General features: G+C 42.0%; 1 protein-coding gene across 6 annotated transcripts in view; it reads left to right on the top strand.

The window, feature by feature from the left end:
* TNRC6A (trinucleotide repeat containing adaptor 6A) overlaps positions 1-16,025 on the top strand; it is a 96,005-nt gene that overhangs the window by 65,284 nt on the left and 14,696 nt on the right. For 4 of the 6 annotated variants that reach the window (XR_011462612.1, XM_070362417.1, XM_070362419.1 and 1 more), the window contains 11 exons: positions 117-293; positions 995-1,170; positions 2,296-2,328; positions 3,848-3,928; positions 4,267-4,318; positions 8,372-8,514; positions 9,241-9,378; positions 9,850-9,978; positions 10,433-10,510; positions 10,769-10,979; positions 13,865-13,996. Coding sequence is in view for 5 of the 6 variants with exons in the window: in XM_070362417.1 (XP_070218518.1) it covers positions 117-293; positions 995-1,170; positions 2,296-2,328; positions 3,848-3,928; positions 4,267-4,318; positions 8,372-8,514; positions 9,241-9,378; positions 9,850-9,978; positions 10,433-10,510; positions 10,769-10,979; positions 13,865-13,996 (1,350 nt within the window). In the remaining variant the exon portion in view is untranslated. Of the gene's footprint in view, positions 1-116; positions 294-994; positions 1,171-2,295; positions 2,329-3,847; positions 3,929-4,266; positions 4,319-8,371; positions 8,515-8,928; positions 9,076-9,240; positions 9,379-9,849; positions 9,979-10,432; positions 10,511-10,768; positions 10,980-13,864; positions 13,997-16,025 lie in introns of all 6 variants that reach the window. The other 2 variants (XM_070362421.1, XM_070362418.1) reach the window with 2 other exon arrangements.

Raw genomic sequence — 16,025 nt, 5'->3', positions numbered from 1 at the left:
TGCCCATCACAGCATCATTATTTAATACACAAATGTGAAGGTCTTCTTTTGTTCCCCAAGTATTCCTTATTACCCCTTCAACCTGCTGATGACTTCTTTTCCCACACTTTCTAAAGGCTGGGGTGAGCCCTGGGGGGAGACTTCAACTCCAGCCACAACTGTGGATAATGGTACTTCAGCCTGGGGTAAACCCGTAGACAGTGGGCCTAGCTGGGGCGAACCCATTGCTGCGGCGTCCAGCACATCCACGTGGGGCTCCAGCTCTGTTGGTCCACAACCATTAAGCAAATCTGGTAAGTTACTGATAATTGCTGGTTTCCGTTGGATAGCACTGGTGATTCATTGACTATAATTAAGTAATTGGATAACGTTTATGACGTTGATAACGTATCCACATGTTATCGTAATTGTCAAGCAACTTTCATGCTATCCAGCACAAGAGACTGAGTATAATAGTCATGGAGACACATATCCAAGCGGTCTGGCTCAGGTACCAGACAGGCCCCTAAATACTATACAGATAATGAGCAGAGTTCAGGAAGGACCCTTAATATTCAGACAGACATTGTTACTATTCTTCTAGGGATTCCAAAGACCAAGTATAGAGATGAGATACTTTCTGCTTCTGACCTGCATGCTGTACTTTTGGGCCATTCTCCTTAAAAATATGTATTAAGATGAATTTTTAAAAGTTCCATTCATCCTTGAGTTCCTAAGCAAATACGAACATGAATGCCACCAGTGTCCCATGTTTAGGAATCCTCTGATTTGTAAAGGCATGAGAAGTGTTTTATCGAAAATTTTACTAAACTTAAATTCTTGTTTAGCTTTTAGCTCAGTATATTACATACATTTTTGCCATGCAAACCTGGGAAGGGAAATAAAAGAGGGTTTTTAGATTGTCCCCCAGCTCTGCCCCCTTAATGAGTGCTCATCCTCTGGAAAGAACTGTTTGACTATAGCATGTTTCTTTTTGTCACAAATCCACAATCAGGGCCAAAATCTATGCAAGACGGCTGGTGTGGTGATGATATGCCCTTGCCTGGAAATCGCCCCACTGGCTGGGAAGAGGAAGAAGATGTAGAGATTGGAATGTGGAATAGTAATTCATCTCAAGAGCTTAATTCATCTTTAAATTGGCCACCATATACAAAGAAAATGTCTTCGAAGGTAAACATTTCAAGGGCAAAGCCCTTGAAACTTTAAATTCCAAAGGTAGTTTCCCCACAGAAGATAACGTGCTTGCCTGCCCGTTTATGGCAGTCAGTATAGTCCAGGCAGTCCCCAACTTGGGTAGAGCTTCCTGTGTGGGCAGCCATCTAGAGAGACCTAGGACCACAGGAAGGTCCTTTCTCCCCACTTCTACAGCTTGACATCTCTCCCCCACCTCCACCAGTGCTAACTGGGACAACCCCTCACCCCAGGATGGTACCTGCAGTGGGGAGGATGAAGAGAAGGGCAAATCTACATGTTGATTCCTCCTATCCCACTGCCAGTTCATCTCCCATTTCACCTCCTCGCCTGGAGCCCCGAACCTCCGCGTTACCCAGAGTTACCGTGGTCCTTATTCGTCCCCCATCTTCGTCCCTTCTCTACTCAGTAAGGTCCTGGGATGGAAATCCCTAGGAATGAGTAGAGCGTTTGGTTTTGCTTTTATGTGGACAAACCTTATTCCAGACCTGGCTCTACATCAGAATTGTAAGGCATTTGTTAAAAGTATAATTTCCTATACTCTAGGCCTGCTGTTGTTTTGAAAATTGAACCAAGTTTCTTGTTCTCAACGAGCTCTCCAAATGTTTCTGATGCAGAGCCAGGTTTGAGAAGACTAGTGTCAGATTTTCTTGGGGCCCATTTTCAAAATATGTGCTTAGTCCCCCCAGGTGATTCTGATATATCCTTTCCAACCTGTTTGAGAATGAATTCTTTTTGAGGGACCTAAGAAGTCAGATACCAGTAGCTCATGGCCAGGGTCCCTCCCTTTTGAACCTGGGATTCTAAGTCTAGGACCTGCCATTTTCATTTTTAAGACTTTTCTTCATTGGGCTGCAGTTCCCTATTGCCTCAGCATATAGTGTATGAATCGTTTTCCCATGTTTTACATAAATCATTTGATCCTCATAACCTTCTGAGATAGAATACTGATAAGGAATTTGAAACTGGAAAAGGTGGTGGCTTGCCCAGAGTTGCATAACTAGTAAGTGACAGAGCAAGGATTTAAGTTTAGGTCTTCCAGTTCCAAACCCTGTGTTCTTCCCACTGGACCATGCTGTTTTGTGACTTTGTCTTTCCTTACAGGGTCTGAGTGGCAAAAAAAGGAGAAGGGAAAGGGTGTGTAGCCTTTTTACTCTTTCTCCTTTGTTTCTACTAGTAAAAATCTTTTAGAAAGCAACTGCAAATATTTATTTAGCCTCTGCTGTGTGCCAGGTACTGTGCTTAGTGCTGGGGGTTCAGAAACACTAGGATAAGCGCATACTTCAGGGAGCTCAGGGTTCCGTATGGGGGTGTGAGCAGTGCTCTAAGGAGTGTTAGCTTGAGTTTCGAAGATGCCTGGGAGTGGGATGTGTTAGGAAAAGTGGTAGCCCGAAATACAGAATGTGGGGGGAAAGAGGTGACAGTCTACTCCACAGTTAGATTAGGGGCAGATACTAAAGTGTTTACAGTACGATGCCAGGTAATTTGAACTTTATTTAGCATAATGTATGGAGCCAATCAAATTGAATAAAAGGCAGCATCGGTTTGGTTTTTAAAATTGGAAGAAAGACCAAAGTTAGTGATCTCATTTAGGAAACGTCTGCATTCATTCAGGTTAGAAAGGACGGCCTGAATTAGGAAGCAGAAATAAATATTTAGTAGAAGGGACTGATGTGAGAGACATTTGGGATTAAAGAGACAGATATTAGCAACCAGTTAAGTAGGGGGTGGGGGTAAAAGAGGAAAAGGAATCAAAGTCAACTTCACAAACCTTGGAAAGGGTTAGATGCTTGCTTCAGAGACCTGCTTTCAAGGGGAAATTACGAAGCTGTGTTCTGTTCCGCAGTCAGAAGGAACAGGTAGTAGCAACGGGATAGGGAAATTACGGCAACAAGCTGAGAATGGTTCTGTGATCCTTTATGGGCGGCCTTGGTCTCTATGGCTTCCAGCCTCCCTGTCTACCAAGCTGCTAATCATGGACCATTTGTTCTCTCAGCTCATGTTTCCAAGTGGTTTCCGTACCTTCCATACCCCAACCAGCACGGAAAGCCAACACCGAGTAGGAAGAATCCCAGCTTTAGTTGCTGCTGCGGATATTGTGTTCTTGGCAACATAAATTGGAATTTTAAAATACTCTTTCGTATGGAAACATATGGTGTTTTTTCAGTACAGTGCACATAGCATAATTAAATTATGGTTTTAATTGGTTTCTTTGAACTAACCTGAGAGCCTAGTGACTATTTTTACTTTGCTTTGGTGTGAGAATTCTACAAATCCAAATTATAATTAATTTTTTAGAACACAGTCCACTTGTACATTGGAAACTGTCTGATGAACAGTTCTCCATTATCCAGAGGACCTGATTTACTTTCTGTGGGTCATCAAGGCCCTTTGCTTCTGTCTTTTCCTTCTGACTGCTTGCCCTTAGAGATTTCTCTGTGCATTACAGCTATACCAGAGGACTGGAGCAAAGGAAGTTGAAAATCAAATAAGTTGATTTTTAATTATTAACAACTCTGTGAGAAGAGTTGGTTGGAGGAGAAATTATTGGCTAAAAATGAGAGTTGGGAATTGTCTTGAAGTTTAATTAATCCATCATTATACCCAGATAAATAGAGATGGCCATGGCATCTTTCTGCTCTTTTATTTTACAAAGGGAATGATGAAAGGTGGAAACAAACAAGAAGAAGCATGGATAAATCCATTTGTTAAACAGTTTTCAAATATCAGTTTTTCGGTAAGTATGTTTTCTCAGCAACCTGCTCCCCTTTTAATGGTGGTTCATAAACTTAATCTAATTTCATTTTTTTGTTTTCTTTAATTGTTCGCTGAGTCATTATGAATATGCTGAGGTTAGAATAAAATTTTCCATGAGTTCTTTATTTTTATAGTTACAGCTAAAAATACTGATCACATATCTTCTTTTATTATTTTTTATCATGTTAGGCAATGAACATTGCCTAACATGTTTTATGTTCCACTTAAATTTCACAAATAAGGAAATAGTAAAATACTTCACTTTTATTTTCGTTAGCAAGTTAAGCTCAACTAACAAGCTACTTTTTTCTTTTTCAGAGAGACTCGCCAGAAGAAAATGTACAGAGCAATAAGATGGACCTTTCTGGAGGTAAGAAAAAATTAAATCAACTTGAGTTTCATATTCATCATTGATGGGGAGACTCACTTGTGACGTAATCCAACTGAAAAAGCATTGACCTCAACCAGGAGAGGGAGCTCTGGGTTTCTGCCTCAGTGTTCCTGTTCTCTGGCGTATATTAGAATGTGGGGATGATGCGATTTGGTGTGCCTTTTAAAGTGTAAATCACTGTGCAAATCTAAGCTAATGGTACTGTTAGTCTTTGGTTATTGCAGATTTAGTCCTGTCAAGAATGAGTTATCCAGGTTGGATGAGACAGTCTTCTTAATTTAGGGAACACTTTTTACAAAGGCCTGGATACAATGACAGAAACATCTGAAGCCATATTGGAGAAATGGCAAGTAGTTCCATGTAGTTGAAGAATAGATAGATATAAATTGACTGTGGTGGTGGGAGTGTGGTGGTAGTAAAAGCTGTACCTAGGTGGATTTGCTAGAAAACTAGGTGGGTTCTAAATCATGTGGTACTTGGGTGTCTGAGCTTTATTCTGAAAATAAGAGATTAAAGAATTGTAAGCAAGAGAATGAAATGATTTAGATTTATGTTTTAGAGAAATAGTCATGGCTGTAGATCGAAAATCTTGGGACAGAAAACATTAGCAGTGGAGGAAGACTAAAAGTTAGTAAACATAGCAAACCAGTTAGAAATTTTGTTGCTGTAGCTGGTGAGAATTTTCATAGCTCTAAGCTAAGACAGTTGGTGGGAAGAATCTTAATTCAGTGGAGATACAGGGATCAGAATCAGGAAAAGTTGATAATTTGTTTGAACCATTGTGGTACAGAGGATGAGCACGAGGGTGTGGTAGGAGATGGTTCCCAGCCGCCTCGTCTGGACAGTTGTGTAGGTGGTGGTGTTCCTGGCGTAGTCCAAGTCCAGGTGGAGGAGAGGGACCATACAGTAATTTGAACAGGCAAAGTCTAATACAGATGTACAGAATTACTGTTAGATTGGTGAGGGATTGGCGAGGAAGAGATAACAACAGGCCCTCCTAAGCATATATGAATAGCTGATACAAGAAGTAACCTAGAGACTAAATTGTAAAAGTCAACTTTCAGCAGCTTAAAAATGCAGAAAGCGAAGAGAAAGAAGAAAATGGCCTGCACAGCTGACAGACAGAGAAGCAGTAGATAGCACGCAGAATTGTCGCTTACTGGGTGAGGTGGTGCGAGAAGCCGCTTCCGCTTTCACCCTTGGAGTCTTGCTGCGTCCTTTTAGGGTGTTGCCTCTCAGCTTGCTTTGCACCCGAGTCTTCAGTAACCACTTGTACCTTTCAGTTTGGCTAGCTACTTTCAGGTGATGTCTGTGGTAAGACCAGTTAAGCGCATTATTAGTCTTTTCTTTGCTATGAAATGAGTTCTTGATCAGACAGTGCTGTGAGGAGTGGTGGATAAGGCCTCTGTGAGACCATGGATGGTAAGGGGGAAAAAAAAGTCCATATCCAGAATATGTGTCTGTTCCTATGAGGACAAGGCTCTGCCTCCTGCATGACTCACTGAATGGCAAGAGAAGTTGCTGGGATGCTATGTTGTTGGAACTTGCTGGCAGTGTACCCTTCTAGGGTGCTAGGACAAGCTTCTCATGGAGGGGTGTGTCCCCATAGACACTCTCTGCTACAGAGCTGCTTGGAGGTATTTGGGAATGGTGGGAGAAGGCCTCGAGTGAGGCTCACCACCCTGAACTGTGAGGGTAAGGCACAGGAGAAGCTGAAGCACTGCCAGAGCCTCCAAGAGCAAGTAGGCAAAACTTCTGCCTGCAGCGTCTCTCCAGTGCCCCTTGCTGATAAAACCTCAGTGCCAGTTGGCAAAGGAAGAAAATGTAGAGCCCAGATACAGTTTCAGAGAGCAGTCAACAAGGGTGAATTTGGAGCTGAGAGACAATGAACCAGTGACTGGCCATTGTTTGAGATAGGAAATATATAATGGGTTGGACAGACAAGATTGCTGAGTTCAAAGTTGCTATGAAAACCGTGTGGTGATATCCAGTAACTAGTAAAAACAAATCTGGGTGTGGAGTTTATAAAAGGTAGGGCTGGAGATAATAAGTATAATTAATTAGACATTAGTGGTAGTACAGCTTCAAAAATAGGTTGTGGAGGGAACTCCCTGCCAGTCCAGCAGTTAGGACTCTGCGTTTTCACGGCCATGGGCCTAGGTTCCTGGTTGGGGAAGGTCCTGCAAGCTGCATGGTATGGCCAAAAAATTTAAAATTTTAACAAAAGGAGGGGTTGACAAGAGGATTGGAGTGATGGACCAAAAACAAAGTCCAGGGGCAAAAAATGGCATTTAAGGAAAGAGGAGAAATGGAACCAGTGATTGTCTTGGTATGCATTTGACCCTGGAGGTTAGGAGAAGTGTCATTGGTAACTTAGCCAAGAGCTAAGGGCCTTTTTATACAATTGGTCAAGGGAAGGCTGCCACATTTGGAGCTCAGATGGTTTCTGAAGTGATGCCGAATGGTTGGAGGAATGGTTTGGGGAGAGGATGTATCACACTACTTTTTTAAAAAAGATTTTATTAGGTAGGCAGAAATAATGTGGATTTTTAGGAAAGAACAACTTAGAGATTTGAGAGAAGAGTTGCCTAGGTTAGATGTCAAAAGTGAGGGGGGGAAAAAAAGTGAGGAAAAGAGTTGAAAATGGCTATCCTGGATGTTTCAGCGAATTAACAGGGAAAGAGAACAGGGAAGAGTTTGTTGCAAATGCTTATTGAAGAATACTTTCCTTTTGGTGGCTCAGATAGTAAAGAATTTGCTTGCAATGCAGCAGCCCCAGGTTCAATCCCCGGGTTGAGAAGATCCCCTGGAGAAGGGAATGGCAACCCACTCCAGTATTCTTGCCTGGAAAATCCCATGGACAGAGGAGCCTGGTGGGCTACAGTTTATGGGGTCACATGACTGAGCAACTGTACTTCCCTTTGTTAAAAATTTTTCCTTTCCACTCGCCTAAAACGAGGGTGGTAAAGGTGGGTGTGTCGTGGTGGTGGCTACAGCAGCAGCTCTCTCAAAGGAGGACAGCACTTGCAAAGAAATTGTGGGTGAGATCTGAGGATGAAGCCTAAGGAACAAGGAAATGGACTGCAATTTTAACAAGTTGAAAACCAAGGACTCAAGTTTGTGTGACTAGAAAAGTAGAGACACTGCCTCTGAGCCCCATGAAGATCGAAGGGCAGTATCGTGCTTGGTTTGTCCAGTTAGAAGTGATGAAGGAGCATTCAAGTGACGGTTCCCAGCAGGCAGTTGAAGATGTGCCACTGAGCACAGGCGTCAAGTCAGAGTAGACATTGGTATTTGAGGGTCACCTTGATGGTGAATAAGCCTAAGGGAGGCCAGTTTGAAGAGAGTTGAAAGACTGAGACCTTGAACATACTGAGTACATCCCCACATCAAAGAAACACAAAGAAGTGGCTCAGCTATGGAGAGGAGGGCTCAGGAGGCATAATATGGTAAGGATGTGAAGTTAGAGCTTTGTTGAGGATGGTAGCCTGGGAGCTGGCTGTTTCAAGCACAGATTTTTGCTAGACACAGGGATACCATGAGAGGAGGTCGTATTTACTGCAGAGAAGTCAGCAGAGCAAGCCCTTAGGGAGGGGAGACCTTTCCCATCTGCTGAATGGGGTGATGACAGTAGAGTTATCAGCATTAAATGAGAATGCGTGTTCACAGCAGTGCCTGGCACATTGAGAGCATCTGCTGGGTGATGGTTAGTCGTGGTGCTGTTCCTGTTGTTGGTTACTGGAAACTATGTTGCTATCACAAAATTAAGCAGATTTGAGATGACCAGCGATGTTTTACCTTTCTGTTTACTAGTCTGGTTTCAAGTTATTTGGTTCAATAAAATAATACTGTCTGCTAAACTTAAGTTGTGAAGAATATAAGATTTGCTAAGTGCTAGTGCATTTTTCACATGTCAAGGCAGAAGTCATTTTGGTTTGGAAGTGAGTATTTCTCTTTCTGTTGTAAATTTATCTGAAACTAAGTAGGTTAATTCTCTTCCTACTTGATGACATAATTTCCTGCATTTGTTAGGAATGTTACAAGACAAACGAATGGAGATAGATAAACATAGCCTAAATATTGGTGATTACAATCGAACGGTCGGGAAAGGCCCTGGTTCTCGGCCTCAGATTTCCAAAGAGTCTTCCATGGACCGCAGTCCTTATTTTGATAAGGTAAGTTGTCTGTTTGTTTTCTGTCTTGTTTTACCCCTGTGGCCAAGAAAGCAATACACTTAATAGCATAATTTTTCATTAACAGTTCAGAACATTTAATATAATATGAATGGTTATATAACCCAGTTCCAAATATTACTGGACTTGTAGTTCATTGTCCTTTTATAGTTCATTGTCCTTTTATGTTGCAGTTGATTACAGGGATCCTATTTATATTTTCCTCTTAACCCCGTGAAATATGTTTGGTTCTTTTTGTGTGCTCTAGAATTAACACTAATCTGATCTCTTCTGTTTTCTACCTGTTTCCTGTTGATGCTGGAATGTCATGTGACTTCTCTCCTGTTGCTGCAATGATTTCTCCCTTCCACTTGTTTGCTTGGCTGGTGTTGCACGTCTTTCTGTCTGTCCAATCAGGATGGCATTGTAGCAGATGAATCCCAAAACATGCAGTTTATGTCCAGTCAAAGCATGAAGCTTCCCCCTTCAAATAGTGCACTACCTAACCAGGCCCTGGGCTCCATAGCAGGGCTGGGTATGCAAAACTTGAATTCTGTTAGACAGGTAAGTCCACACGTGTATTTCAGGCTCTCTGTTGATTTGTATAAGTAATAAGAGCTCTCTTACATGTAGTTGCTGTGTTTAAGTCAGAATTACAGTGTGTGGTAATGGGATGTTAGTCCCTGAAGAATCCCAGTGTCATTTGGTGGTGGTGGTTTGTTTCCGTAGAATGGCAATCCCAGTATGTTTGGTGTTGGAAACACAGCAGCACAACCCCGGGGCATGCAGCAGCCTCCAGCACAACCTCTCAGTTCATCTCAGCCTAGTCTCCGTGCTCAAGTGCCTCCTCCATTACTCTCCCCTCAGGTAAATAAGCTTTTCCACTGTATTCTCTACTGTTCACCTGGAGTAGAACCTCAGAGAAATTGATATTTGAGTGAGATGACTGGTTGGTCGTCGGATTATTTATTGGCCACTTTGAGATGCAGCTAATTCTGAATGAGTTATTACAAAGGGATGAGGGTAGAGTGGAGCAAATGAGTCAAAGACAATTTAAATCTCAAATCTATCATTCTCTTTCATAAAATACCTTGAGGGGAGGACGACAGTAGCAGTATGAATTGACTGGCTAAGGATTCATCACTGTCACTTTTTACTTAACCCATGAAAGTACATGGGAACAATAGATTAGTGAAGCCAGAAAAAACAACCTCCCCCCCACCCCACCTTAATAATCCACAAATGTAATTGCTCTACTGATATTTTAAAACACATAGTATGTTTTGTGAGCTTGAGTTTCTTTTATCAACATAGTTAACTTACCATTGTGATCCTCAGGTTCCAGTTTCATTGCTGAAGTATGCACCAAACAACGGTGGCCTGAATCCGCTCTTTGGCCCTCAACAGGTAGCCATGCTGAACCAGCTATCCCAACTAAACCAGCTTTCTCAGATCTCCCAGTTACAGGTAAGTAGAATAGAATAACAGCCTTATTCAGTGTATATTCATTGTCTACTGTAAACGCCACACTCGAGTCTGTGCAGAGTGTTTTTCAGTAGACAGAGCAGGCATAGTCTTGGCCCTCAGGGAGCTTCCAGTCTCTAAGTGAAGGCAGATGGTAAACTGGAAGGGCAGGATGCGGTGTGAGCAAGCCCAGCCAAGTCTGGAGTGGCCATGGGAGTAGGGTGATTGGGAAACGTTCACCTGATGAACTGGAAGTATAGATTGAGCAAAGGACTCAATTCCCCAGGATGGCTGGAGGCCAGAGAGTCCAAACAAGAGATGATATGGATGAGGCAGGGTGTGTTGACATCAACTAGATGGAGCCGTGCCTTTGTAGGTCCCTCTGCCACAGTCACTCTGCGGCACGCTTGTCTGTGATGATGTGATGCTCACAACCTGTTTGCACTTTTCCTTCCAGCGATTGTTAGCGCAGCAGCAAAGGGCGCAGAGTCAGAGAAGCGTGCCTTCTGGGAACCGGCAGCAGCAAGACCAGCAGGTAGGTGTGATCCTTCCCCTTGCTTTGCTCACACTCCACTTTGATCAATTCCATTGTGACAAGGCAGTTGAAATGCCTTTATTAAAATATAATGGAAAACATTAAGTCTTCTGTCTGCCTGGAAGTCTTATTAACTGGTGGACAGTGATTCTTCACCTTCCTGATGAGAAGGAACTGAATTAAAAAATGAAGGGGGGATCAAAGGTATCTGTAAAGACATCTCTCCTCAACTTTTCCCAATCATTTTGTCGTTTTAAGGGTCGACCTCTTAGCGTGCAGCAGCAGATGATGCAACAATCTCGTCAACTTGATCCAAACCTGTTGGTGAAGCAACAAACTCCGCCATCTCAGCAACAGTCACTCCATCAGCCAGCCATGAAGTCTTTCCTTGAAAATGTCATGCCCCACACTACACCTGAGCTGCAAAAAGGGCCATCACCAATAAATGCTTTCAGCAACTTCCCTATAGGTGGGTTTCTCCTTGGCCAGAGCTTTGGGCTGGTGCTTGGTGATCACAGGTTGACCTCTTGCTTTCTGACCTGTCCAGTTTTTCTCTCATGAGCACCACATGGTTCTTTAGCTGCTCTGGCTCTGAGTGGCCACACTGCTTCTAGCGTTGCCTCTCTTCTTACTTCAGGAACGTCTCTCTCTGTTCAAGAAAATCACACATTTCACAAAGTCCATGCTCAGGTGGTGCAGTGGTAAGAATCCACCTGCCAGTGCAGGAGACGCAAAAGACGTGGTTCGATCCCTGGATCAGGAAGATCCACTGGAGGAGGAAATGGCAACACGCTTCAATATTCTTGCCTGGGAAATCCCACGGACAGAGGAGCCTGGTGGGCTGCAGTCCATGGGGTCACAGAGTCAGATGCTTGTTTGAAATGAGTTAACATACATATATTTCTTCTTAAGACTCAGGTATCTTCATTATAAGATATGAAGGGGAGGGGAGGACTGAAATTATTAGAGCACACCAGAGAAATTTTGAGCTTTGCTGCTTGGAACAGTCACATCTGAAATTTTAACTATTGTTTAAATAAATGTTTACAATAAATTACTGGCATAAATGTAAAAAATAGGGATGAGAGAAGAAATTGCTTTTATTGCATTTACATTTGCTTCCCCCCAAGCCCTCTTTTCTTATTACGTCTCCAGGTTTTTTGTTTCCTCTGGGAATTTCAGGTTTATGTGTCTTCTTCCTTAGGTCCCTTTTCTTCTCGTGCCTTTGAATATCTTTTGACCTTTGATCATTCACACCCTGTTTGTTTCCCTTTTTCTTTCTCTTTTGTAAACCAGCTGCTTTGGTTACTAGCCCAACTTTGTTAAAGATGTTCAGTTAACTGGCATGTTCTAGGCTGTGGGCGGAGGTTGGGCCTGCTGTTATCCCTGCTCCCGTTTCATGTTGGCTGGACCTGATACATGACTCAGCTCTCCCTGGTTTCGCTATGGACTCAGCTAGGACATTGATGGAACTTCGAGTTTTAGGAGTTGTTAGCAGTCTTTTTACATTCCTTTGTCTGTTAGGCGAATACCATAGAAGCCATGTCCTCCCAGAGACAGCAGTATGGTGATAAAAGAATACTCAGGTGAACATTGAGAGATTTTGGTCTCACTAGTGAAAGGAAGTGACTCTCACTGTGTGATTACATACTGAGCATATAGATTGGGCCACTGAGAAGATAAGTTTCTAAATAAGCAATTTCTTATCCTGGCTGGCCTTAGAGCAAGAGACTTTTCCCTGGTTGAGGAAGTCTGCTTTAACCCAGGCAAGCGCCAGTGTTGTTGTCTAAATCAGGCACTGGCAAACTACAGCCCATTGGTCAAATTTGTCTCGCTGCCTGATTTTGTAAATAAACTTTTATTGGAACACAGCCATGTGCTTTTGTTTATGTATTTCCTAGCTGCTTTTGTGCTACAACAGAGTTGCATAAAGACACTCGGGCTGTGTGACCGACTGAGTCTAAGATATTTATTGTCTAAACCTTTACCTAAAAAGCTTTCATACTACTGGGTCTAAATGGTGAGTCCAGAGGGCAGTAAATTTAATTACTTTTTCCAAATGGGGTGATATTAGCGAATTTATATTATTAAACTTTTAAGTTTGACCTAGTATCACATGGACTCTCCACCAGACCCAGTATCTAAAAACCATTTATTTTGAAACTTTAGATTAAGAACCATTTGGATGTATTAAACAAAGATTCTGGCTCTTGCTGAAAAGTTTTCTTTTTTTAAATTTATTTCCTTTTTTTTTTGATGGCATGCGGAATGTTAGTGTGGATTTCAGCACTGGAAAGATTTAAGCAGAGAAGTAATAGAACCTCACATACTTTTTAAGAACTCATTTTGACTTACTTTTCATTGTGTGCCCATTTATATGCTTTTAATTTCTTACCCTGTGCTTACTTCAGCTAAAGAAAACATCTATCATCAATTCTTTTATTTTTTTTGGACTCACTGCATGACTTGTGGTATCTTAGTTCCCAAACTAGGGATCAAACCTGTGCCCCCTGCAGCAGAAGCAGGGAATTGGAAAGTTTTCATTTTTAACGAGCATCTCAGATTATTCTGTAGATCATGGTCCCCAGAATCACACTTCAAGAAATACTGGCTTAATGGTCAGTGACTAAGATAGAAATTTCCATCTTTGTTCCAAGAGAATATCTAAGGCCGATATGTGTCACAAGCAAATCAAGTAAGTTGTGCCTTGGGATATAAAAGTCTTGCCCTTAGGTACAGTCCTGCACTTCCAGCAGGACAGTCTTACTTTTAAATAATAGTGTCCTTTGGTGGCTAAGGCAGTTGAAAATTGTTACTAGCAAAAGTTAGCAACTGAACATGATCATTTGTAATTCTTCATGCATGGTACTGTTGGGAAGTTCCTAAAGAGATATATTTTAGTAGCTAAACAAATACTTGGCTGCCTTAGAATTTTCTCTTATTTTGCCAAGGAATTTAAAAATAATCAAAATTATAAGAGTAGTTTTCCACAGTTAATTCAAGTATAGTACTGACAGTTTTGTGGTTTAAAAATGTATATTATTGAGTTTTAGCTAGCTCTTTAGAATTTCTGTGTATTGCTTTCTCTGGTACCCTAGCCAGGCTCTTTCTTCTGACGATGTTTCTGCTTGACCTTGGTCAGGAGCCCAGAGTATCTGTCCTGCCTGCCTTGCCTTTGTCTGTAATCATTTGGCTGTGCCACGTTTGCAGGATATTTATTAAGGAACATTGGACAGGATTGAAAACATTAGATTAACGGCATATGTTTTTCTAGAAAATGAAAGTTGTGGTACCATAAGGACAATGTGCTATATTTTTATAAAGTGGTTTTTTAAAATTGTTATCTATTTTTAGGCTTGAACTCAAACTTGAATGTAAATATGGATATGAACAGTATTAAAGAGCCACAGTCAAGACTAAGGAAGTGGACTACAGTGGACAGCATTTCTGTGAACACATCTTTGGATCAAAACTCCAGCAAACATGGTATAAGATACATTCTTATATTCTGACTTTTTTAAAACTGTCAAATTCTAAATTTAGACCTTATTTTTAAATATATATTTTCATAGCTAAATTCTCTTAAGAACCTTTCCTCATTATTAAAAAAGTGCTTTATTAGTTATTGAATCTTAGTTAAAACAAAATAAGACCTTTATTGTGCTATTGTGAAAAATACAGGTCAGAGTACACATTTATTTTTTTTTACTTATTCCCTCTTAAGATGGTCGTTTAGTTTTTTGCTCTTATTTTACTGTTTTAATATTCTACTTAACATTTATTCAGTTTAATCTAATGTAAGGGATTAAAGATTTTACCATAAAAGAAAACAAAACTTGATTTCTGATGGTTTCTTATCCATTTAGTAGATGTTAATGAAATATTTTCTTTCCAGGAACTGTGCTCAACCACCTGGAGTCCATAGATACACGTGTACATACGTGCACACGATTGAGTATGCAAGTAAAAGTACTTGCCCTGAAGGGGCTCGTTGTTTGGTAGCAAAAATAAACATATAAACAACTTTAGTTCGCTGTGACAGGTGCTCTGAGAATTAATACATATAAAAGGATAAACAGTATAAGAATGTAACTCCATTGGAAAAGTGAGTAAGGAATAACAAACCATGGGTGTGGCAGGTCTACAAAGGCTTTAAACAGGGGCTCCTCTGAACCGAGTCTTGGAGAGTTTACCAAAGGACTGGAGAAAGAACAGCATGGAGAGGGTAGCGTGAGAAAAGTTCAGAGACAGGATAGCCTGGTGAGTTCTGCCACACGGGCATGTCTGGGGGTTGACAGCCCAAGCGAGAGAGGGGGAGCAGGGTACAGCTGCAGTAGCAGGCATGGAGCAGTCAAGGAAAACTTCTGTGCCTGAAAAATCACTCTAAAGCTGAAACGCGTGGCCACTTAAAGGAGCCGAAGTGAGAAAGAGGGAAACAGACATGAGAAGAGGGAGTACATTGAAGGGAGCATTAGAATTAAGGACAAAGGGACTGGGTAACTAACTTCGCTCATTCTGCAAATACACAGTTATCTGTAATGCGCCTCCTATGTTTATCTCCTTCCTCAGTCCAATCTTATACCTCACCCTGGGCTCAAGGGTCATTCTCAAGAAGCCTCCTCCAGGCTTTGTGCTGGAATAGCACCTCTTATGCATATCTGTCTTATGTTAGTATCCATCTAGGCCAGTACTCTTGCTTGGAATCCCATGGATGGAGGAGCCTGGAAGGCTGCAGTCCCTGGGGTCGCTGAGGGTCAAACACTTTTCACTTTCATGCATTGGAGAAGGAAATGGGAACCCACTCCAGTGTTCTTGCCTGGAGAATCCCAGGGACGGGAGAGCCTGGTGGGCTGCCGTCTGTGGGGTTGCACAGAGTCAGACATGACTGAAGTGACTTAGCAAGCAAGCAAGGCCTGTCTCCATCACAGGGAGGAGTGAGTCTGTGCTTTGCTTACCTAGTCCCATTGAGCACATTGCAGTGCTCGGGGAACCTTTACTAGGTGAAAGGATGAGTGGACGATAATGCAGTTATTGGTAGAGGAAATGTAGGAAGTGAAACAGGCCTGCTGGGTCAGATAATGGATTGATTTTAGAGTGTGGTGTTAATATTTTGGAAATAGCCCAACATGGACAAGCCCAGTAGAGGCCTAGTATTCAGAAGAAAAATCTGGGCTGGAGTAAGATTTGATGTTCAGCAGAATGTTGATGTCACGGACATGGACGAGGTTGCCCAGACTGATGGACCATAGAAGGGAATGTGGACAGTATCTTGGAGCCAGTAGGAATAAAGAGACCTGGAGGAGAACGGGTGGAGCGATAGGATGCGGAGACCCAGAGAAGTGTTGCTACCGTATGATTGTCTGCCTTCTCGTTAAAATAAATGTTTCCATGTCTGCTTCACATGTCTGAGCCTCAGTTTCTTTGTGAAAATGAAATACTTCCTTCCTTGCACTGCGGTTGTAGGTATAATATGTATCACATTCTCAGGCGCTTGGTATGCTTACCCAGGGCATAC

The sequence above is a fragment of the Bos mutus genome, chromosome 25 (genome assembly GCF_027580195.1).
Source record: "Bos mutus isolate GX-2022 chromosome 25, NWIPB_WYAK_1.1, whole genome shotgun sequence".
Taxonomy (NCBI): domain Eukaryota; kingdom Metazoa; phylum Chordata; class Mammalia; order Artiodactyla; family Bovidae; genus Bos; species Bos mutus.
This window is presented reverse-complemented; position numbering and strand designations above follow the sequence as displayed.